The 20,888-nt window shown below is 36.8% G+C and overlaps 1 protein-coding gene across 1 annotated transcript in view; it reads left to right on the forward strand.

Moving 5' to 3' along the window:
• The first annotated feature begins 8,988 nt into the window (after nt 1–8,988).
• The window catches only part of NTSR2 (neurotensin receptor 2), a 66,912-nt gene continuing 55,012 nt past the window's right edge, over nt 8,989–20,888 (forward strand). The window contains exons 1-2 of the mRNA XM_053711277.1: nt 8,989–9,615; nt 14,398–14,680. Coding sequence (XP_053567252.1) covers nt 8,989–9,615; nt 14,398–14,680 — 910 coding nt within the window. The remainder of the gene's footprint in view (nt 9,616–14,397; nt 14,681–20,888) is intronic.

Consider the following 20,888-nt stretch of genomic DNA (forward strand, 5'->3'; position numbering starts at 1 on the left):
CTTCATAGTTTGGTTAAAATTCATCTGTGAAGAGGAGAGCAGCCACTTATACCTCGATATCCATTGAGGCCCTTTGAATAGTGCAGAGCACAGATTCTTTGGGGGCTAATATTGCATATATGTTTGGTAACAGATAGTGATGTCGCGAACCTAAAAATTTAGGTTCACGAATGGCAGACTCGAACTTCCGCAAATGTTCGCGAACCGGCGAAACGGGCGAACCGCCATTGACTTCAATAGGTAGGCGAACTTTAAAACCCACAAGGACTCTTTCTGGCCACAATAGTGATGGAAAAGTTGTTTCAAGAGGACTAACACCTGGACTGTGTCATGCCGGAGGGGAATCCATGGCAAAACTCCCACAGAAAATTACATAGTTGATGCAGAGTCTGGTTTTAACCCATAAAGGGCCTAAATCACCTAACATTCCTAAATTGTTTGGAATAACGTGCTTTAAAACATCAGGTATGATGTTATATCGATCAGGTAGTGTAAGGGTTATGCCCGCTTCACAGTGACAGACCAAATTCCCCGTGTAACGCACCGCAAACAACCGCAAACAGTCCATTTGCACAACCATGAGATAGATAGATTTGATAGATAGATACATTGAAGGCAACTTCAATAAGATTACACTAGCAGACTGATGTTTCACAGTCAAAAAATATTTTTTTTAAATATTTACACTACTGTTATAACAAATATGATTGGTGGCACTAGTTGGCAAGTGGGCCTGGCACACACGCTGGGAGGAAGGCAACTGCAATTAGATTACACTAGCAGACTGATGTTTCACAGTCAAAAAATATTTTTTTTAAATATTTACACTACTGTTATAAAAAATATGATTGGTGGCACTAGTTGGCAAGTGGGCCTGGCACACACGCTGGCAGGCAGGCAACTGCAATTAGATTACACTAGATGACTGATGTTTCTCAGTCAAAAAGGTTTTTATTTTAAATATTTACAATACTGTTATAACAAATATGATTGGTGGCACTAGTTGGCAAGTGGGCCTGGCACACACGTTGGCAGGCAGGCAACTGCAATTCAATTGCACTAGCAGACTGATGATTCACAGTCAAAAAAGTTTTTATTTAAAATATTTACACTACTGTTATAACAAATATGATTCGTGGCACTAGTTGGAAAGTGGGCCTGGCACACACGCTGGCAGACAGGCAACTACAATTAAATAACAATAGCAGACTGATGTAAAAGTTTTTTTTTAAAGTTACACTAATGTTACAACAGATAGGAGTGATGGCACTCAGGATAGAAGTAGGCACAGTATGTGCTGGCAGCTTGACACACAGGCTGGCACTAGTGGCAGGCTGGCCTGGCAACTAAAATTAAATAACACTAGAAGACTGGTGTAAAAGTTTTTTTTTACAAAATTTAAACTAATTTTATACCAGATAGGAGTGGTGGACTGGCACTGAGGATGGAAGTAGGCACAGTATATGCTGGCAGTCTGACACACAGGCTGGCACTAATGGCAGCCAGGCTGGCCTGGTAACTAAAATTAAATAACACTAGAAGAGGACTGATGTAAAAAAAAATAATTAAAAAAATGTACACTAATGTTACACCAGATATAAGTGGTGGAAAAAAAAATATTAATCACACTATATGATGTGGGCCTGACACACAGGCCTGATGGAAAATGAAATTAGATTACACTAGCAAAATGATTTAATAGTTTTTTTTTTAAAATTTACATTAATGTTAAGCAGATATGAGTGGTGGCTGGCACAGCAATTAACCACAGTATATGCTGTGTAAGCCTGACACACATGTCTGATAGAAAATGAAATTAGATTACACTAGCAAAATGATTTAAAAGTTTTGTTGTTTAAATTTACACTAATGTTAAGCAGATATGAGTGGTGGCTGGCACAGAGCAATTAACCACAGTATATGCTGTGTGAGCCTGAGACACAGGCCTGATAGAAAATGAAATTAGATTACACTAGCAAAATTCACACACAGGCTGAAAGCCAGGCAAATGCAAATAAAATTACGAATAAAAAAAAAAAACGACTGAAGTTATAGCCCTAAAAAGGGCTTTTTGGGGTGCTGTCCTTACAGCAGAGATTAGATGAGTCCTTCAGGACTGTAATGGACACTAAATACACTAGCCTAGCTATTTATTTCCCTATAATGTCAGCAGCAGCAACACTAAACCTCCTCTCACTAAGAAAGCAGGATCGTAATGAATCTAAAATGGCTGCTGCCCAGGAGCTGGGAGGGTCTGTGAGGGAGTGTCTGCTGCTGATTGGCTCAAATGTGTCTGAAGGCTGTGAGATACAGGGTCAAAGTTTCCTCAATGATGATGAATAGGGGGCGGATCGAACATCGCATAAGTTCGCCCGCAGTGGCAAACGCGAACAAGCTATGTTCGCCGGGAACTGTTCTCCGGCGAACTGTTCGCAACATCACTAGTAACAGATTAATTGTTTGTATTCCTCATTGAGATAAGATCTGTTATATCTGTTTCCATATTTATTTCAATATTATCACTTGGACGCCCCCTCAGTTGGTTTGTTTTAGCAGAAACCCTTGCACTGACTAAAAAAAGCAACGTAACTCCCTGGAAGCCTTAACAAACACATACATTAAAGCAGCATTTAAAATAGTTAAAGGGACAGTATACTATAAAATTGTTTTTCTCTTTCCAATTACTTTTTTTACCAGCTGCAGAGTATAAAATGTAGGTGATTTGCTTTTTAAGGTTTATTTCTGTATATGAAATAACTGATTTTGTGTTTTGAAGTCACAATCTAATAAAATGGTTTGAGCTTGTAGGTATAATCAGATCTCATTACTTTATCACAGTATATTCATATACTTGCTTCTTTATTTTATATCTGTTCATAAACCAATCACCAATTTCCAAGAACAATGGAAAATTAACATTTTATTACCCTATCTCTTCTAGAACCCACTGGGTGTGTAATTTATTCTACTGACTGTGTTAAAACAGCTTGGCCTTAAGGCCAAAATATTTAAGGATTGCTGGGGATACCACAGAATACATAAAATATTTCAAATGCAATCATAAGGGTAAAGGAAATACTTGTAAATAATTTAATACACTCTAGCAGGTAAAGTGGATCATTGGGAACAAATTATAGGGAAGAACATTTTTGAGTAAACTGTCCCTTTAAACCTTGCTGTCCCCTTAATTATTACAATCAATATTCCTCCTCTGCAATTGTGTCATACCAATCACAAACAGCACAACTTCTCACCTGCAGCCTTAAAACACCTGACAATCCACACCCTATCAGTAACATCAGTATTATATATAGCCATGTGTCAATTTATATTGGATGTGAGATACATTGATTTACATCTTATAAGTGAATATTACTATATGTACCCTTCATACACAACTATGTGGATGTGAATATAGTACAAGAATATGTCATAAAAATGATAATATTACCTGTTTTTTATTGACATTTCAACACAGGTCATATCATATGTTTTAACAATATTAGTGTAATAAAACACACCATGACAATTACATGGTAAATAACAGAGGACAATATTTATGGTGAACTATAATAATATTTATTTATTTTTTGGCTTCTTGGATGAGGGAGCTGAGGTGCCTGTAGTGGATTTCCTTGTTCTCCTTGTTCTAGCAGATTCTGGTGTTTCTGCTGGTGTGCTGGCCACAGATGATAGGCTGGAGGCAGTGTCCTGCTGGTGTGTAAAGTGCTCAACCAACACACCCAAAAGTTGATTTTGTTCTCTCCATCTATTGTCCATCTGCATCTGCATATCAGACAGAATTCGCATCATCTGTAACTGGTTTTGAACACTTGCACTTAACTATGCTGCAATGTCCCTCTGCAGCTCTATGCTATGATTGTGTAACCTCTATTGAAGGCCACAATGTTGGAGAAGAGGTGATGCTTGTGGGTGTGCTTCTGTTGCTTGAGGGGCAGCTGTAGTTTCTGGTGCTTGAGGGGCAGTTGTAGTTTCTGGTGCTTGAGGGGCAGCTGTAGTTTCTGGTGCTTGAGGGGCAGCTGTAGTTTCTGGTGCTTGAGGGGCAGCTGTAGTTTCTGGTGCTTGAGGGGCAGCTGTAGTTTCTGGTGTTTGAGGGGCAGTTGTAGTTGCTGGTGCTTGAGGGGCAGTTGTAGTTTCTGGTGCTTGAAGGGCAGCTGTAGTTTCTGCTGTTTTTCCATCTGCAGATGTTGGAGCTCGTCTCAGGGAAGAGGATGGTATAGCACGTCCCAGTGAAGAGGATGGTGGGGATTGTGCCTGTCTTGGCTCCCTCTCAAAACCAAAGGGAGGATATTCCTCTGGCCAGGAATGTTGCCAGGGGTCATTTGGCAATGTCGGTGGCATCACTCCCGGGTCCTCAACTGAAGTCATCCAACCATGCTCATTCCTGGGAGCACACTGTTCCTGTGGTTGCCTGAAGACTGGTGGTGGTTGTTGTGGTGGGGGCATGGCTGTTTCTATCCTTGTGACAGGAGGTTCTGTGGAGGAGTTAAAGGATGAGAGGGATTAGTACAGTCAGATATATGTCTATGTGGGCATACAATGTACATTGATACATGCTAGGGCCTATACTGATTCACATGTCAAACGCTAACATGCATGTGCACATTGTGAGGGATTTGAATATGAGCAGTATACAGGGATGTGTTTCATACAGGGTATACAGGGATGTGTTTCATACAATAGTTATGTGTACATGTCAATGATGAAATAATGTGTTCTTTAAGTGACACTATGGTCACACAATTTACTTTAGTTTGATCTATCCATATGATATACCTGTACTGATACCACAAGCTGTTTGTATGCCAATGGTTTATAACATGCATGTTGTTTTCTCTCAATAAAGCCTTATAAAAATAAAATAAAAAAAGAACCTGCTTTATTGAGCTAAATGTATTAGAATGGCTATAGTGTCCATTTAATGAAAACTCTACATGTGGCTTGTGGCCTATGTTACTCTGAGACATGTTAGTATTGCACTATTCCACCTCACATCATGAATTGCATTGTGTTATATAGTAGTAATGTCAAGTATAATTGTAGATGTTTTTGTTAGTACTCCAAATACCATGTTCCTAATCATGTACATGAATGTGTGATATTAAAGGATGTTGTATTGCAATTACATATAATACAGATGTGTGTGATGTTACTCACCAGCATGATGTGCTGTGGTTGCAACCCCTGAGTCACGAGCCCCTGGAGGTCCACTGACTGCTGTGATACTCAGGGACCTGCGTATCATCTCCTGCCAGGTGTTGTACTCCATTTCCAGGGATGGCCCACCGCCTGTTCCCTTCTTGTGGACAGCTTCCTGCCCTCTTCTCTTTGACCCGCCTCTTATAATGATTCCACCTCTTTTTCCGGCCCTCTACAGTCCTCCTCTTCTGGGCCACGCTGTTAGCGGCATCCTCTACCGCCATCCATCCAGTCCTTTTTTTGGCACTGCCTTTGCACTTCTCCTGCCCGAAGAGGCCACTGTAGTTGTCCATGATGGCCTGGACTAGGGCAACATTTTCATTAAATGAGAAGTTGGGACATGTCAGCCTCTCATCCTCCATGGCCACTTGGCTTCCTCCCTGTAATGTCCCTGGCAGTGTGGGTTCCTCCCTATCCTCTCCCTCCTCCTCCCTTTCTTTCCTCTGTCCCTCTCCTGGATGTGCCTCGTATCTGGGGTTCTCTGCCATCTCTCCTCCTATCATCCCTTCTGGCTCTCCCTTTTCCCCACTCCACTTACTCCCTGTCGGGGGGGGGGGGCAATGCTCCTCCTGTCCTCTCCTATCCTCCTCTCCCTGTCACTCCTCTCCCCTCCTCCCCTCTCCCCTCCTCCCTACCTCTCCCTGCTAATCTAACACTAATCACACTACACACACTCCCACTCACTCCCAGTCCAGTCTAACACAATCACAACCAACACTCAGCCTATCACACTGTAAAAATAAAATATGTGAGGTGTTAGAAAAAAAGTGTGGTGTATTTAAATATGTACGTATGTATGCAATGTGTGCAATACGTCAGAATATGTGTAAGTAAGTGTACTCAATCCACCAATGCGACCTAACTATTTATTCTGCGCTGCTTTCTCTGCTCTCACTAATCCTCCACTCCTGGGCCGTGTGTTGTAGCTTAACGAACAATCCAAACACATGCAAGAAAATGGTGGTTGCGCAGGGGTTTATATAGGGATTTTGAATAGCGTAATTATGTGTCGCTTTTTTAGCTTAATTCTGGTTTCGTTTTTATGTGTGTTATCCTCATTTGCATAAAACTACTCTTTATTGACACTTTACGCAGACATAATACTGACGTAAGTTACTTGCGACAACAGAAATGTGTATTTGCGCACATTTCTGAAGATCGCCAGTTTGTCCTACTTATGCCAGTCTAGAATCTGACGACGCAGTATATGTGATACCCCGATATGCGAGGTGAAATTACGGGCGGCGAAAGTTTCAGAAGTTACACTTAAAGGGACACTGAACCCAATTTTTTTCTTTCGTGATTCAGATAGAGCAGTGATTTTTAACCTTTTTTTTGCTGTGGCACACTTTTTTACATTAAAAAATCCTGTGGCACACCACCATCACAAAATTGTGGTACAAGAACGTGATTCAGATAAAGCATGCAATTTTAAGCAACTTTATAATTTACTCCTATTATCAAATTTTCTTCGTTCTCTAGCTATCTTTATTTGAAAAAGAAGGCATCTAAGCTTTTTGTTCGGTTCAGAACTCTGGAAAGCACTTTTTTATTGGTGGATGAATTTATCCCCCAATCAGCAAGGACAAACCAGGTTGTTCACCAAAAATGGGCTGGCATCTAAACTTAGATTCTTGCATTTCAAATAAAGATACCAAGAGAATGAAGAAAATTTGATAATATGAGTAAATTAGAAAGTTGCTTAAAATTTCATGCTCAATCTAAATCACGAAAGAAAAAATTTGGGTTCAGTGTCCCTTTAAGCCTGTGCCGCATATGTAATCTCACCCAAAGTTGTTAGGGATTGAAGGTAGCCGATTTCCCATGGACTATGGCACTACAAACACTACATATACCACTGGATTAGGGTTAGTGGCAGGTTTAACCCCTTAAAAGAGGGTTTTTAATTTGCTCTAAGAGGTTAAAGGGAATTTGAACACCTGACAACATTACAACATTGATGTGGCCACATTATATCTGTCACAACATTACGGCCAAAATCAAATCAGGGCTTCAACGTTGTGTCGTGCAGGCAACACAAATGAACAAATAATTGAACGCAAATTGTTTTTTTAAGGAAAGCACAAAATAAATTTACAAATATTCAAAATTATATTGGAAATTAATTTTTGGTAGAAGACACAAGCTTTAAGAAATGTGTGTATAAAATGTCAAATAAGTAATGTCACATAACTGAACATTCATTTTAAGAGACAATTTTTTCTTAAAAAAAAAAAAAAAATAATAGATTTTTTTTTCTTCTTATGCTTAGTTATCTTAAAAAAAATAATCCTGGACAGGTAGAAATAATGAGACATATTGTTATGAGTTCTGAAATAATGAGACATATTGTTATGTCATAACTAGCAGAAGTGTAAAATTAAAAACAGACTTTCTCCCACACAAAGTGGCATTTGTGTGCCCAGTCCTGTATTTATATATATATATATATATATAAATTGTTCTCTTATTATCTTGTATTATACAATGAAAATTGAACAAAAGATCAAGAGTGGCTTCCTGGCATATTTAATTGGCATATTTATAGTGATCTTCAGCAACTCACCTTTCTGTGAAAGTTACCAACCCCCCCCCCCCTCCCATTTCAAGCTTATTAATTAGCCTCAACTCAACAAAGACTGACACCTATACTCTGCATCCAGGTGCTGCGGAAATGAAATATAGCTTACAGGCTTCTCTTAATAATCTAGGATAAATAATGTATTTAATAATAATAATAGTTAATAATAATAAATAATACAAAGAATATGCATGTCAGAATACTGGAATTAAGTTACAAAATATTAAATAAAAAATGCAAAAGGTGTTAACAAAAACAAATTAATATAGTCTACACACTTGATATTTATGTTTGAAATGCGGGTGTATTATATATACAAATTAAATATTAAGGTATGTGGTGACATACACATTTATGATTTATAGACAGGATAGATAGATAGATAGATAGATAGATGATAGATAGATAGATAGATAGATAGATAGATAGAGAGAGAGAAAGACAGATAGTTAGATAGATAGATGATAGATAGATAGATAGATTAGATGATAGATAGAGAGAGAGAAATAGATATATAGATAGATAAATAGATAGATAGATAGATAGATAGATATAGATGATATATAGATTAGATGATAGAGAGAGAGATAAATAGATAGATAATAGATAGATAGATAGATAGATAGATAGATAGATAGATAGATAGATAGATAGATAGATAGATAGATAGATAGATAGATAGATAGACAGACATATAGAGAGATAGATAAATAGATAATAGATAGATAGACAGACAGATAGAGAGATAGATAGATAGATAGATAGATAGATAGAGAGATGATAGATGATAGATTAGATGATATATATATATATATAGAGAAATAGATATATATATATATATATATATATATATATATATATATATATATATATATATAGATTGATAGATAGATAGATAGATAGATAGATAGATAGATAGATAGATAGATAGATGATGTATAGATTAGATGATAGAGAGAGATAAATAGATAGATATATAGATAGAAAGATAGATAGATAAGATATCAGTGTTACCTACAGATTCAAATGCATAATTTGAAGCGTCAAGGGCTCTTATACAGCATTTGTGGACTTTACTGACAGGAGGAGGACCTCACTGTGACGCGCTGACAGTGCCTGAAGACTGGGCATTCCTGAAGCTTAGTTCTCTCAGCAGTCTCGGTGTTGCTTTGTAAAAACGGGAAAACATGTGGTCTCTAAGAAACCTGAGCTCACCCACAGCTGAGCCCAGCGGAGACCTGTTTCTGGAGCTTGGAGTAGACACTCACATCTCTGCCAAGGTGATCTTCACTTTCCTATATGTCCTAATCTTCTTGGTAGGCGTCATTGGGAATGTGCTGACCATTCAGCTGGTGCTGAAGAAGCAGAGCTTACAGAGTTTGCAGGGCACAGTGCATTATCACCTGGTGAGCTTGGCACTGTCAGACATCCTAATCCTTCTGGTCAGCATCCCCATCGAGCTCTACAACTTCATCTGGGTCCATTACCCTTGGATATTTGGGGATGTGATGTGCAGGAGTTATTACTTTCTGAGAGATATCTGCTCCTATGCCACTGTGCTGAACATTACCAGCCTGAGCTGTGATAGATACCTCGGTATCTGCCATCCAATGAAAGCCAAACGAGTCATGTCCAGAAGGAGAACCAAGAAGATCTTGGCTCTAATATGGATTTCTTCCTTAGCACTTGCCCTGCCAATGGCTTTTATTATGGGAGTAAAATACACAAGAAACACAGAAGAGGGTGTTCCCGAGCCCTCCTCTTTAGTGTGCACATACCTAGTTACCACAGCCACCCTTAACGTTTTTGTACAGGTAATTACATTTCATTCAGTTGTCTTGTCAGTCCGCTCTTTTATGTATATTACTTTTAATGTTATTGGCCACCATATTACAGTACAGTACTCTTATTTCTCTAGAGGAATGTTATGTCTGTGGATCTGATTCACTAAGTTACATACGGCTTTATTAGTGAATCAAGTTATATATAATATTGGAGAGTGTTTTCTAGTATCTCTCTCTCTCTCTCTCTCTCTCTCTCTCTCTCTCTCTCTCTCTCTCTCTCTTTCTCTCTTTCTTTCTCTTTCTTTCTCAACATGGTTTAAATAGTTTCTATTAATGAAAGAAGTAATAATTAAACCCTGGTGTTTAGAGATTACTGCAAAGCAATGAATTCCTTTTTTGGCTGAAAATGGGATACTGTGGGTTGGTCTTGATTTTTCAGACCAGGAATTGCTTATTTGTTTTATTTCCTATGTGGGATCAGCAAACCTTTTGCCATAAGCCTCAGCGTATACAAGGCAATGTAAGACATAAATCAAACAAGTGCATATCATAGCACTTGTGCAGGGTTTTCTGGTGTAGTCTTATTCCTCCTTGATTGATAGCTGATGATGGTTTTGTTTAAGCGGCTAGTAATCTAAAATTCATTACACTGAGCATCAGTCTTGTGTTGTGCTCAAGTCTGGGTCATTTATAAAGAGTGGCAGTCTATTGTTACATAGACACATTCAAAAATAAATGACTAGCCTATTTTCTAGTTTCACATGGTTTAGCTTTATCTGTCTATCTATATATCTATCTCTTTATCTATCATCTGTCTAATTTATCTGTCATCTATCTATCTCTATTAATCTATCATCTATCTATCTCTATCTATCATCTATCTATCTATCTATCTATCTATCTATCTATCTATCTCTATTAATCTATCATCTATCTATTTCTATCTATCATCTATCTATCTCTATCTATCATCTATCTATCTCTCTACTATACATATTAATCAGTTTAATATATAAACCCTAATCTTTTAGATATTTTTGAGAATAATGAAAACCTCTGCACACATTTTACATCCCTGAATCCTCAACAGCTTGTCCATCTGTTAGTAAGCCATTGTGATGGAGAGAATTAGAAGGTTATGTTTGGGTTTATTAAGATCCCAGGATCACAATGTAGCAATAGGTTTAACAACCCAGGCACACCTGTGTTTCTCAGCACCCAAGCTGGTTGGCTTTCAAAGCAAGGACTAACCGGCTCAGGTATGCTATGGGTCTTTTTGCTGTCAGGTTTGGAGCTCACTCTTAGCTTAAATTGTCCTTTTAAATACGAAAAATATCTATTACACATATGAAGAATCATCAGCTATATCAAATATATTTTCATATAAAAAGTTCAATTTTAACCGAGCATTGCTCTGTGTTCAATACTATAATGTATGGATGATAACAATGATATCTTTTTTATTATATGGCCACTAAATGACAATTTTTCTTAAAAACTATAAAAAGATATTCTAAAAAAGTCTGGTTGAAGCATGAAGCATGCATGTGGCCCCTCTATATCATATAATAGGAAGGGGTGAATGTAAAAAGTGTCATTATTTGTGTTTACAATCAAGTTAAACTTTCCTAAAAACTTAGTCAACACAAACAACAAACAAAAAAGTCCAAAATAAACTTTAATGATAGAGAAAGAGCTTGAAATATAAACAGTATTCCATTCACTTCCATTATCAGACTTATTTTTTTTCTTTATATCCTTCTCCCCTTAAAGGTACAGTCTACTCTAGAATTTAAACGATAATCTCTTTATTACCCATTCCCCAGTTTTGCATAACCATCACTGTTATATTAATACACTTTTTTACCTCTGTGATTAACTTTTTTCTAAGCCTCTGCAGACTTCCGCCCTTATCTCAGTTCTTTTGACAGACATGCATTTTAGCCAATCCGTGCTGACTCTTAAATAACTCCACGGGAGTGAGCACAATGCAATCTATATGGCACACATGAACTAGCAGTGTCTAACTGTTAAAAACAGACAAAATGCACTGAGATAAGAGGCAGTTCAACGGCTTAGAAATTAGCATATGAGCGTACCTAGAGAATACCAAGAGAGCAAAGCAATTTTGATGATAAAAGTAAATTGGAAAGTTGTTTAAAATTGCATGCCCTATTGAAATTTTAATTTTGACTAATTTGTCCATTTAAGGACAGGGAAATTCAGAGAAAAACTTGCCCAAAAGACCTAAGAATTATTAGCATTTTTGCTATCACTCAATTTAAACAGAAATAAAGCCATTGTTATTTGTATTTGCCTATAAAAACTATAAAACAAAATTTAATAGCAATGTTTAATGTTTGCTTTGTTTTTATTGGCTCAGCAGTAATTTCTGCTAAGGACCAGCAGTTAGTTGCAGGTTTCTAGCAGGTCTTTACCTATGTGCTTAACCCCTTTGCAGGGGTAGGGTCAATAATGATAATCTACTGAATGAGAGCATGTCATTTTTTCATGATAACAGAACTTTAATAGTACTCTTTATACCTGAACTGTTCAAACCTTCCAAAAACCTGTTCAAACCTTTTCTGCATGCCTTCCCATTGTTTGCTGCAATTGTTTTTCAATGGTCAAATTCCACTATCCCTGCTTGAAGGATCTGAACTAGCATTTGTAGAAAGTTTGCCAGTCTTGTGTTAACAAATTCTCCATTGTTTGACTTCAGCAAAAATGTAAAGATAACAATCTGCAAATTAAGGATATATATGTGCCAAGGTTATGCTTGTAAAGCCTACTTTATGCTCTTTGGTTTTAAGAAGCCATCACAGAAAATATATACAGGTAAAGCAAAAGTGATACATAATTCAGTGTTGATGACCACTGCCTATGACTAATATGCTTTAATGCAGGCTTTTCACTTAATTATATTCATTTAGGGCATATGTAGTTAATAGTTATTTTCAATCATCCAAATAGTTCCTTGCAATACTATTTATAGTAATATAGTATAGTAATACTATTAACATTTAGATGATCATATTAACTTTGTGCACACATTATTATTTAAAAGAACAATTTTTACTTTTTTTTTTACGTTAAACAAAATAATTAAGGGATCTACTGAGCGTAAACAAGAATTTTAACATTGGCTTAAATCTGTGCAGTCAAAAATTGTGAATAAATGTGTTTGTATCACAAAGAAAATGAAATGCCTAAAATAACAATAAAATAGAATTTAAATAAATATAATAACTATACAGATAGTTGCTACATAGGAGGATATGATCAGCAAAGAGATCCTGGAATACATAATTCAATTGATACATTCACTTTGAAACAAAAACTAAAAATAATGTAACACTGTATCAGTAGCTAAATATATAGATTTCACAACAGTTATTCACATGAATTAGACCAAACAACAAGCTTTATTTTTTTAGCACAGTGTTTTTCGTTGTAGCAAGTTACACTCCAGGCATAAATATTTGCTCTAAGTAACCCCAACAGCAACACGTAAATATTATTAGTTAAAGGACCACTCAATGCAGTTGAATCACATAATTGACAAGCGCATAATAAAAAAACAATAATTTAATACCTACTCTGAATTTCAAATAGGCTGTAGATTTATTTCTGACAAATGTATTTTTTCTCCCATTTTCTGGCCCCCCTGTATCATGTGACAGACATCAGCCAATCACAGACTAGTATACGTATACCCTGTGAACCTGTGCATATACTCAGTAGGACCCTGTTCCCCAGAAAGTGTGAATATAAAAAGACCAGATTGTAAGGATTTCCCTACCTGAGTAGAGGTGAACCTTTCACAGCAAGCAGCTGACCAGCCAGGAAGGTTTGAGGATAGAAATTAGAAGAACTGTTTTCTGGGTAATATATATTTATATATGGGTAATATATATTTATATATGGGTAATATATATTTATATATGTCAGGTTAAGAAGTAAGGGTTTAGAAAAAGGTAGATGTTTGTTTTACTGGCTTCTACTGCCCCAGCTTCAGTCAGTCTGTTTTCTCTTAAAGGACCAGTCAACACATTAGATTTGCATAATCAACAAATGCAAGATAACAAGACAATGCGATAGCACTTAGTCTGAACTTCAAATGAGTAGTAGATTTTTTTATAACAAATTTCAAAGTTATGTATATTTCCACTCCCCTTGTACCATGTGATAGCAATCAGCCAATCACAAATGCAAATACGTATAGTCTGTGAATTCTTGCACATGCTCAGTAGGATCTGGTGACTCAAAAAGTGTAAAAATAACAGACTGTGCACATTTTTTTTAATGGAAGTAAATTGGAAAGTTGTTTAAAATTGCATGCTGTATCTGAATCATGAAAATGTAATTTAAACTGAGTGTCCCTTTAAAGGGACATTGTAGTAGACAAATAACAAACTCTAATTCACTAGAGTGTGTAAATTTGATTTACTCAGCCAGGAACTCGGTGTGTTCAAAGCCCCACACCTTGCAAAGGGGTTGTGTAAATTTGACTTACTCAGCCAGGAACTCTGTGTGTTCAAAGCCCCACACCTTGCAAAGGGGTTAAACATATAGATAAAGTCCTGCTCAGGAACCACAGAGAGCTGCTGGTTCTGAGCAGGAAATGGCTGGTGAACCCAAACCAAATAAATAATAGAAGTAAATTTGAAAGTTGTTTAAAATCACATGCTCTGTCTGAATCATGAGACAAAAAAACAATGTTTTTTGTTCATTTAAATGTATCAGGTCAGGTTTTAATATAATCATAACAGTCATGTCTGTACCTAACACTTTTTTTTGTCTTCACTGCAGGTGAATGTATTTGTATCTTTCCTTCTACCATTGGTTATAATCACCTGCTTGAATTGTGTGACTGTGCGTCAACTGGAGGCCCTGCGCTCGCGCTCCTACAAGTCCTCACAATCCTCCTCCAGGGGTTTATCCCAAGGAGCGTGTCAGTCTCAGAAATCCATCTCCTCTTCTGCTGGACCCAGAATGGATTCTGCAAGAGGATCAAGCATAAAGAAGGATAGTCTGACGGTCTGCAGTGAGCCCAATCGCTTCCAGGCTCTGCAGCACAGCATTCTCATGCTTAGTTAAGAAAACAATGATTTATTTTCACTTGTTTTGTTGTGTTTGTTCTTGCAGCTTTAAGACTGACTAATATTAATAATAATAATGAAGGATAACGAGATTTTCAGTATTTTTTGTATCAAATCTGTCATAACGAACAAAGTAATTCTGGCAATAAAGTTAAAATTAAACTTTAATGATTCAGTTAAAACTGCAATTTTAAAGGGACACTGAACCCCCATTTTTTCTTTTGTGATTCAGATAGAGCATGCAATTTTAAGCAAATTTCAAATTTACTCCTATTATTAAATTGTCTTCATTATCTTGGTATCTTTATTTGGAAAGCAAGAATGTAAGTTAAGGTGCCGGCCCATTTTTGGTGAACAACCTGGGTTGTTCTTGCTGATTGGTGGATTAATTTAACCGACCAATAAACAAGTGCTGTCCAGGGGCTGAACCAAAAAATAGCTTAGATGCCTTCTTTTTTCAAATAAAGATAGCAAGAGAACGAAGAAAAATTGATCATAGGAGTAAATTAGAAAGTTGTTTAAAATTGCATGCTCTATCTGAATCACAAAAGAAAAAATTTGGGTTCAGTGTCCCTTTAAACAACTTTCCAGTTTACATCAATTATTACATTTGCTTTGTTCTCTTGGTATTTTTTGCTGAAGAGTAATGGCAGGTAGGCTGATAAAGTCTTAGGAGTGTGCACGTGGCTATTGCAGTCTATAGTAGCAGTGTTTGCAACATTCAATATTGTAGCTATAAACAATGTTGCAGATGTTGCTGACAGATGGCTAAAGAAACGTGCACACTCCTGAGCTCACCTAGGATTACTCTTTAATAAAGGACATCAAGAGAACTAAGCAAAATTGGTAACAGAAGTAAAATGGAAAGACATTAAAAAAGTCTTGCTTTTTCCAATCCACTTAAACTTATTTTGAATTTACTCTCCCTTTAATTTGAAGTTTTAAAACTTGAAAAAACTTTTAATTTGGTTTACTTAAATATTTGTGAAATTTGTCAATACAAAGGAAAAAATCGAAAATTTTAAGCTAATTTCATACAATATTTTCCATATATTAATTATTTCACTATTCATATTATTTACTATGAACCTATAAAAATGACTATATCAATTAAAGTGAGATAAAAGTCACCAGAAAAAAATGACTTGCTAATAGCACTTACTTGGCAAAACGTCTGTGCCCTGGCATTTAAAACTGTCAATTTGTTGGTAAAATTGCAGAATTGTGCTATTTACGAACAGAGCAGAATATACCCATTGAAAAAAGCTAGTCTTAAAGGGACAGTCTCCTCCAGAATTCTTATTGTTTAAAAAGTTAGATAATCCCTTTATTACCCATTCCCCAGATCTGCATAACTAACACGGTTATATTAATATACTTTTTACCTCTGTGATTACCTTGTGTTTAAAGGGATATGTAACCCAAATTTTTTCTTTCATGATTAAAGGGACATGCCACCCACATTTTTTCTTTTTTGATTTAGAAAGAGAATGCAATTTTAAACATCTTTCTAATTTACTTATATTATCTAATTTGTTTTATTCTCTTTATATTCTTTGATGAAAAGCATATCTAGATATGCTCACTAGCTTCTGATTGGTTGCTGCACATAGAAGCTTCATGTGATTGGCTCACCATGTGCATTGCTTTTTCTTCAACTAAGGATATTTAAAAAATGAAGCAAAATAAATAATGGAAGTAAATTGTAATGTTGTTTAAATTTGTATTCTCTATCTGAATCATGAAAGAAAGATTTTGGGTTTAATGGCCCTTTAAGATAGAGCATGCAATTTTAAGCAGCTTTCTAATTTACACCTATCAATTTTTCTTCGTTCTCTTGGTATCTTTATTTGAAGAAGCAGGAATGTGAGCTTAGGAGCCGGTCCATTTTTGGTTCATCACCTGGGTAGTGCTTGCTGAGCCACCAACGAAAAACATTTGATAATAGGTGTAAATAAAAAGTTGCTTAAAATTGCATGCTCTATCTCAATCATAAAAGAAAAAAAATGGGTTTCATATCCCTTTAAGCCCCTGTAGACTGCCCTCCTATTTCAGTTCTTTTGACTTACATGTTAGCCAACTGGTGCTGAGTCATAAATAACTCCACGTGAGTGAGCACAATGTTACCTATATGGCACACATGAACTAGCACTGTATAGCTGTGGAAAAACTGTCAAAAATGCACTGATAGGGCTATAAAATCTACATTTTTTCTTTCTTTATTCAGATAGAGAAGGCAATTTTAAACAACGTTCCAAATTACTTCTATTGTCAAATTTGCTTTGTTTTCTTGCTATCATTTGTTGCAAAGAATACCTAGGTAGGCTCAAGAGCAGCAAAGCCCTACTGGAAGCTAGCTGCTGATTGGTGGCTATGCATAAATGCCTCATGTCATTGGCTTACCTGATCTGCTCAGCTAGCTCCCAGTAGAACAAAGCAAATTTGGTAATAGAAGTAAATTGGAAAGTTGTAATATATGGGTTTCATGTCAGTTAAAAATTGAATTTTCATTAAACATTTACATTTGTTTTCATTAAAATGAATGTAAATGTTTTAAAGCTGAAAAGCTCATCTGTAGCTAGATACTTACCCTAAAGCGTGCTGGAGAGTGCGCTAACCTAATCCTCTTCTTGCCAGAACCCTGGCTCCAAAGACCTGCACTAAACTTAGTGCAGATCCTCGGTGCCAAATGCGCTAAGACTTCTGTTAGCGCGGCCGAGACCTGGCAAGAAGATCGGGTTAGCGCGCTCTCCAGAGCAAGTTAAGGTATAAAGCTTAAAAAAAAAACATTTAAAGGAAAGAATAAATTCTAATGCATTTGTCGGTATTTTTTCGTTTTCTTTCAATTTTGTTGGTGCATTATATCCGAAAACAAATGCACATCTCTAAAAGAGATACCTACTTAAAGGGATGAAAAGGTCAAAATTAAATATGCATGGGAGCATTTCAATGTAAAATAGAAGTTTTTTCCGCAATATACTTGAATAAGCAAAAATGCCTGTAGTAAACATTATTACTGTTTTTCTGCGGCATATGCACATATCCTGTGAGGGCTGTGCACCAGCATTCAAACACCACACCTTCTCAGAGAGTCAGTGGTGGCATCAATGACACAAATTCTGTCTTCACAGAGGCAAAACACACCATCTACATCTCGCTGAGCTTGAATACTGGTGCATAGGCCTTCCCAGGATATGCGCGTATGCCGCAGAAAAACAGAAATAACTTTTACTAGAAGCATTTTTGTTAAAGGGACAGTCTACACCGGAATGTATATTGTTTTAAAAGATAGATAATCCCTTTATTACCTAGTAAGTGATGTCTGCCCAGAGGGCAGTCTATGTTTAAAAAATACAAACCCCCAAGCTAAAGTTACAAAAAATAAAAAAAAGGTAAATTACAGAAAAAATAAACAAAGCTATACAAAATAAAAAAATTAAACCTAAACTAATACCCCTATAAAATAAATAATCCCCCCCAAAATAAAAACACCCCCTAATCTAATACTAAACTACCAATAGCCCTTAAAAGCCTTTTTTAGGGCATTTCCCTAAGTTAAACAGCTCTTTTACTTGAAAAAAATACCAATTACCCCCTAACAGTAAAACTCCCCACCCAACCAACACCCCCAAAATAAAAAAAAATAAACTACCCATTGCCCCTAAAGGGGCTTTTGTATAGGCATTGCCCTTAAAAGGGCATTCAGCTCCTTTACTGCCCTTAAAAGGGCAATCAGCTTTCACAGCCCATTAAATCTCTAATCTTAAAAAAAATAAAAAAATCCTAAACCTAAGCCCCAAATAGGTACTCACTGTTCCTGAAGTCCGGCGGTGAAGGTCTTCTTCCAGGCAGCTCCATCATCTTCTATCTTCATCCGGAGCAAAGACGGCGGAGCGGTCTTCCCTGATGCACGAATCCGGAGCGGCGGTCCTCAGCGGCGGTTCTTAGCGGCAGTCCTTAGTGGCAGCAATCCTCAGCGGAGTGGATGCTCCTCTTCATCCAATCTCCAGCGTACACTGAAAATTAAATGCAAGGTACCGCATTCAATTTGGGGTAACTTGCATTCCTATTGGCTGAAATTTTGAAGTCAGCCAATAGGATGAGAGCTACTGAAATCCTATTGGTTGTTCAAATCAGCCAATAAGATTTCAGTAGCTCTCATCCTATTGGCTGATTTCAAAATTTCAGCCAATAGGAATGCAAGGTACCCCAATAAATATGGGGTACCTTGCATTCAATCTTTAGTGTGCTACAGACGATCGCATGAAGAGGAGCCTCCACGGCTGAGGACCGCTGCTGAGGATCCGTGCATCGGGGAAGCCATCTCCGCACCTCCATGCTGCCTTCGCTCCGGATGAATATAGAAGATGATGGAGCCGTCTGGAAGAAGACCTTCTCCGCCGAACTTCAGGAACGGTGAGTACCTATTTCGGGCTTAGTTATAGGATTTTTTTTTATTTTTAGAGGCTTTTTTATTTTTAAGATTAGGGATTTAATGGGCTGTAAAAGAGCTGATTGCCCTTTTAAGGGCAGTAAACGAGCTAAATGTCCTTTTAAGGGCAATGCCCATACAAATGCCCCTTTAGGGGCAATGTGTAGTTTAGGTTTTTTTAGTGTTATGTTTTTTTTTTATTTTGGGTGTTTGTTTACTGTTACTGGGGACTTAGTATTTTTTAAATGTAAAAGAGCTGTTTAAAGGGACAGTCTACACCAGAATTTTTATTGTTTTAAAAGATAGATAATTCCTTTCTTACCCATTTCCCAGTTTTGCATAACCAACACAGTTATAATAAAATACTTTTAACCTCTGTGATTATCTTGTATCTAAGCCTCTGCAAACTGCCCCTTTTTTCAGTTCTTTTGACAGACTTGCAGTCTAGCCAATCAGTGCCTGCTCCCAGATTACTTCACGTGCACGAGCACAGTGTTATCTATATGAAATATGTGAACTAACACCCTCTAGTGGTGAAAAACTGTTAAAATGCAATCTGAAAGAGGTGGGCTTCAAGGTCTAAGAAATTAGCATATGAACCTCCTAGGTTAAGCTTTCAACTAAGAATACCAAGAGAACAAAGCTAAATTGGTGATAAAAGTAAATTGGAAAATTGTTTAAAATTACATGCTCTATCTGAATCATGAAAGTTTATTTTGGCCTAGACTGTCCCTTTAACTTAGGGCAATGCCCTACAAAAGGCCCTTTTAAGAGCTATTGATAGTTTAGATTAGGGGGTGTTTTTTTGGGGGGGGGGGGGGCTTTTTAATTTTCAAAGGGATTAGATAAAAAATAATTATTTTTGATAATTTTGTTTATTTTTTTCTGTGATTTTAGAGTTTTTTTATTTTTTTGTAATTTTAGATTATTTTTTTCTAATTAAATGTTGTTTTATTTAAGTGTAACTTAGTATTGGGGTTAATTTAGGGGGTGTTAGGTTAGGGGGCTTAGTAATTAAATTAGTTATTTGTGTTGTGGGGGGTTGGTGGTTTAGGAGTTGATAGGTTAATGAGGTTTATTGCGATGTGGGGGTTTGGCGGTTTAGGGGTTAATAGGTTAATTAGGTTTATTGTGATGTGGGGGGTTGGCAGTTTAGGAGTTAATAGGTTAATTAGGTTTATTGCGATGTAGGGGGTTTGTCGGTTTAGGGGTTAATAGGTTAATTGGGTTTAATGCGATGTGGGGGGTTGGCGGTTTAGGAGTTAATATTTTAATTATGTTATTTGCGGATTAGGGGTTAATTACTTTATTATTTTGCGATGTTGGCGGTTTCGGTGTTTGTTAATACTTTGTGCGGGTTGTTAGGGTTTTTTATTTCTTCTGGGCGTTTTTTTTCGTTGCTTCGTGCAGGCGGTTGCATGTTTTTTTTTGTAAGGCTTCGTTTGCTTACGCTGCATCCTGGTGGATTCTTTGCAGCCAACATTCCTTTGAGGATGCGTGTTACAAACGCCATTATAGTATAGATTCCTTAGGTTTGCAAAACCAACACAGTTATAATAATACACTTTTTATCTCTGTGATTATCTTGTATCTAAGCCTCTGCAGACTGCCCCCTTATTTCAGTTCTTTTGACAGACTTGCATTTTAGCCAATCAGTGCTGTCTCTTAGGTAACTCCACGTGCGTGAGTACAGTGTTATCTATATGACACACAGGAACTAACACCCTCTGGTGGTGAAAAACTGTCAAATGCATTCAGATAAGAGTCGG

The sequence above is a fragment of the Bombina bombina genome, chromosome 4, assembly GCF_027579735.1.
Source record: "Bombina bombina isolate aBomBom1 chromosome 4, aBomBom1.pri, whole genome shotgun sequence".
In the NCBI taxonomy this organism is placed as follows: domain Eukaryota; kingdom Metazoa; phylum Chordata; class Amphibia; order Anura; family Bombinatoridae; genus Bombina; species Bombina bombina.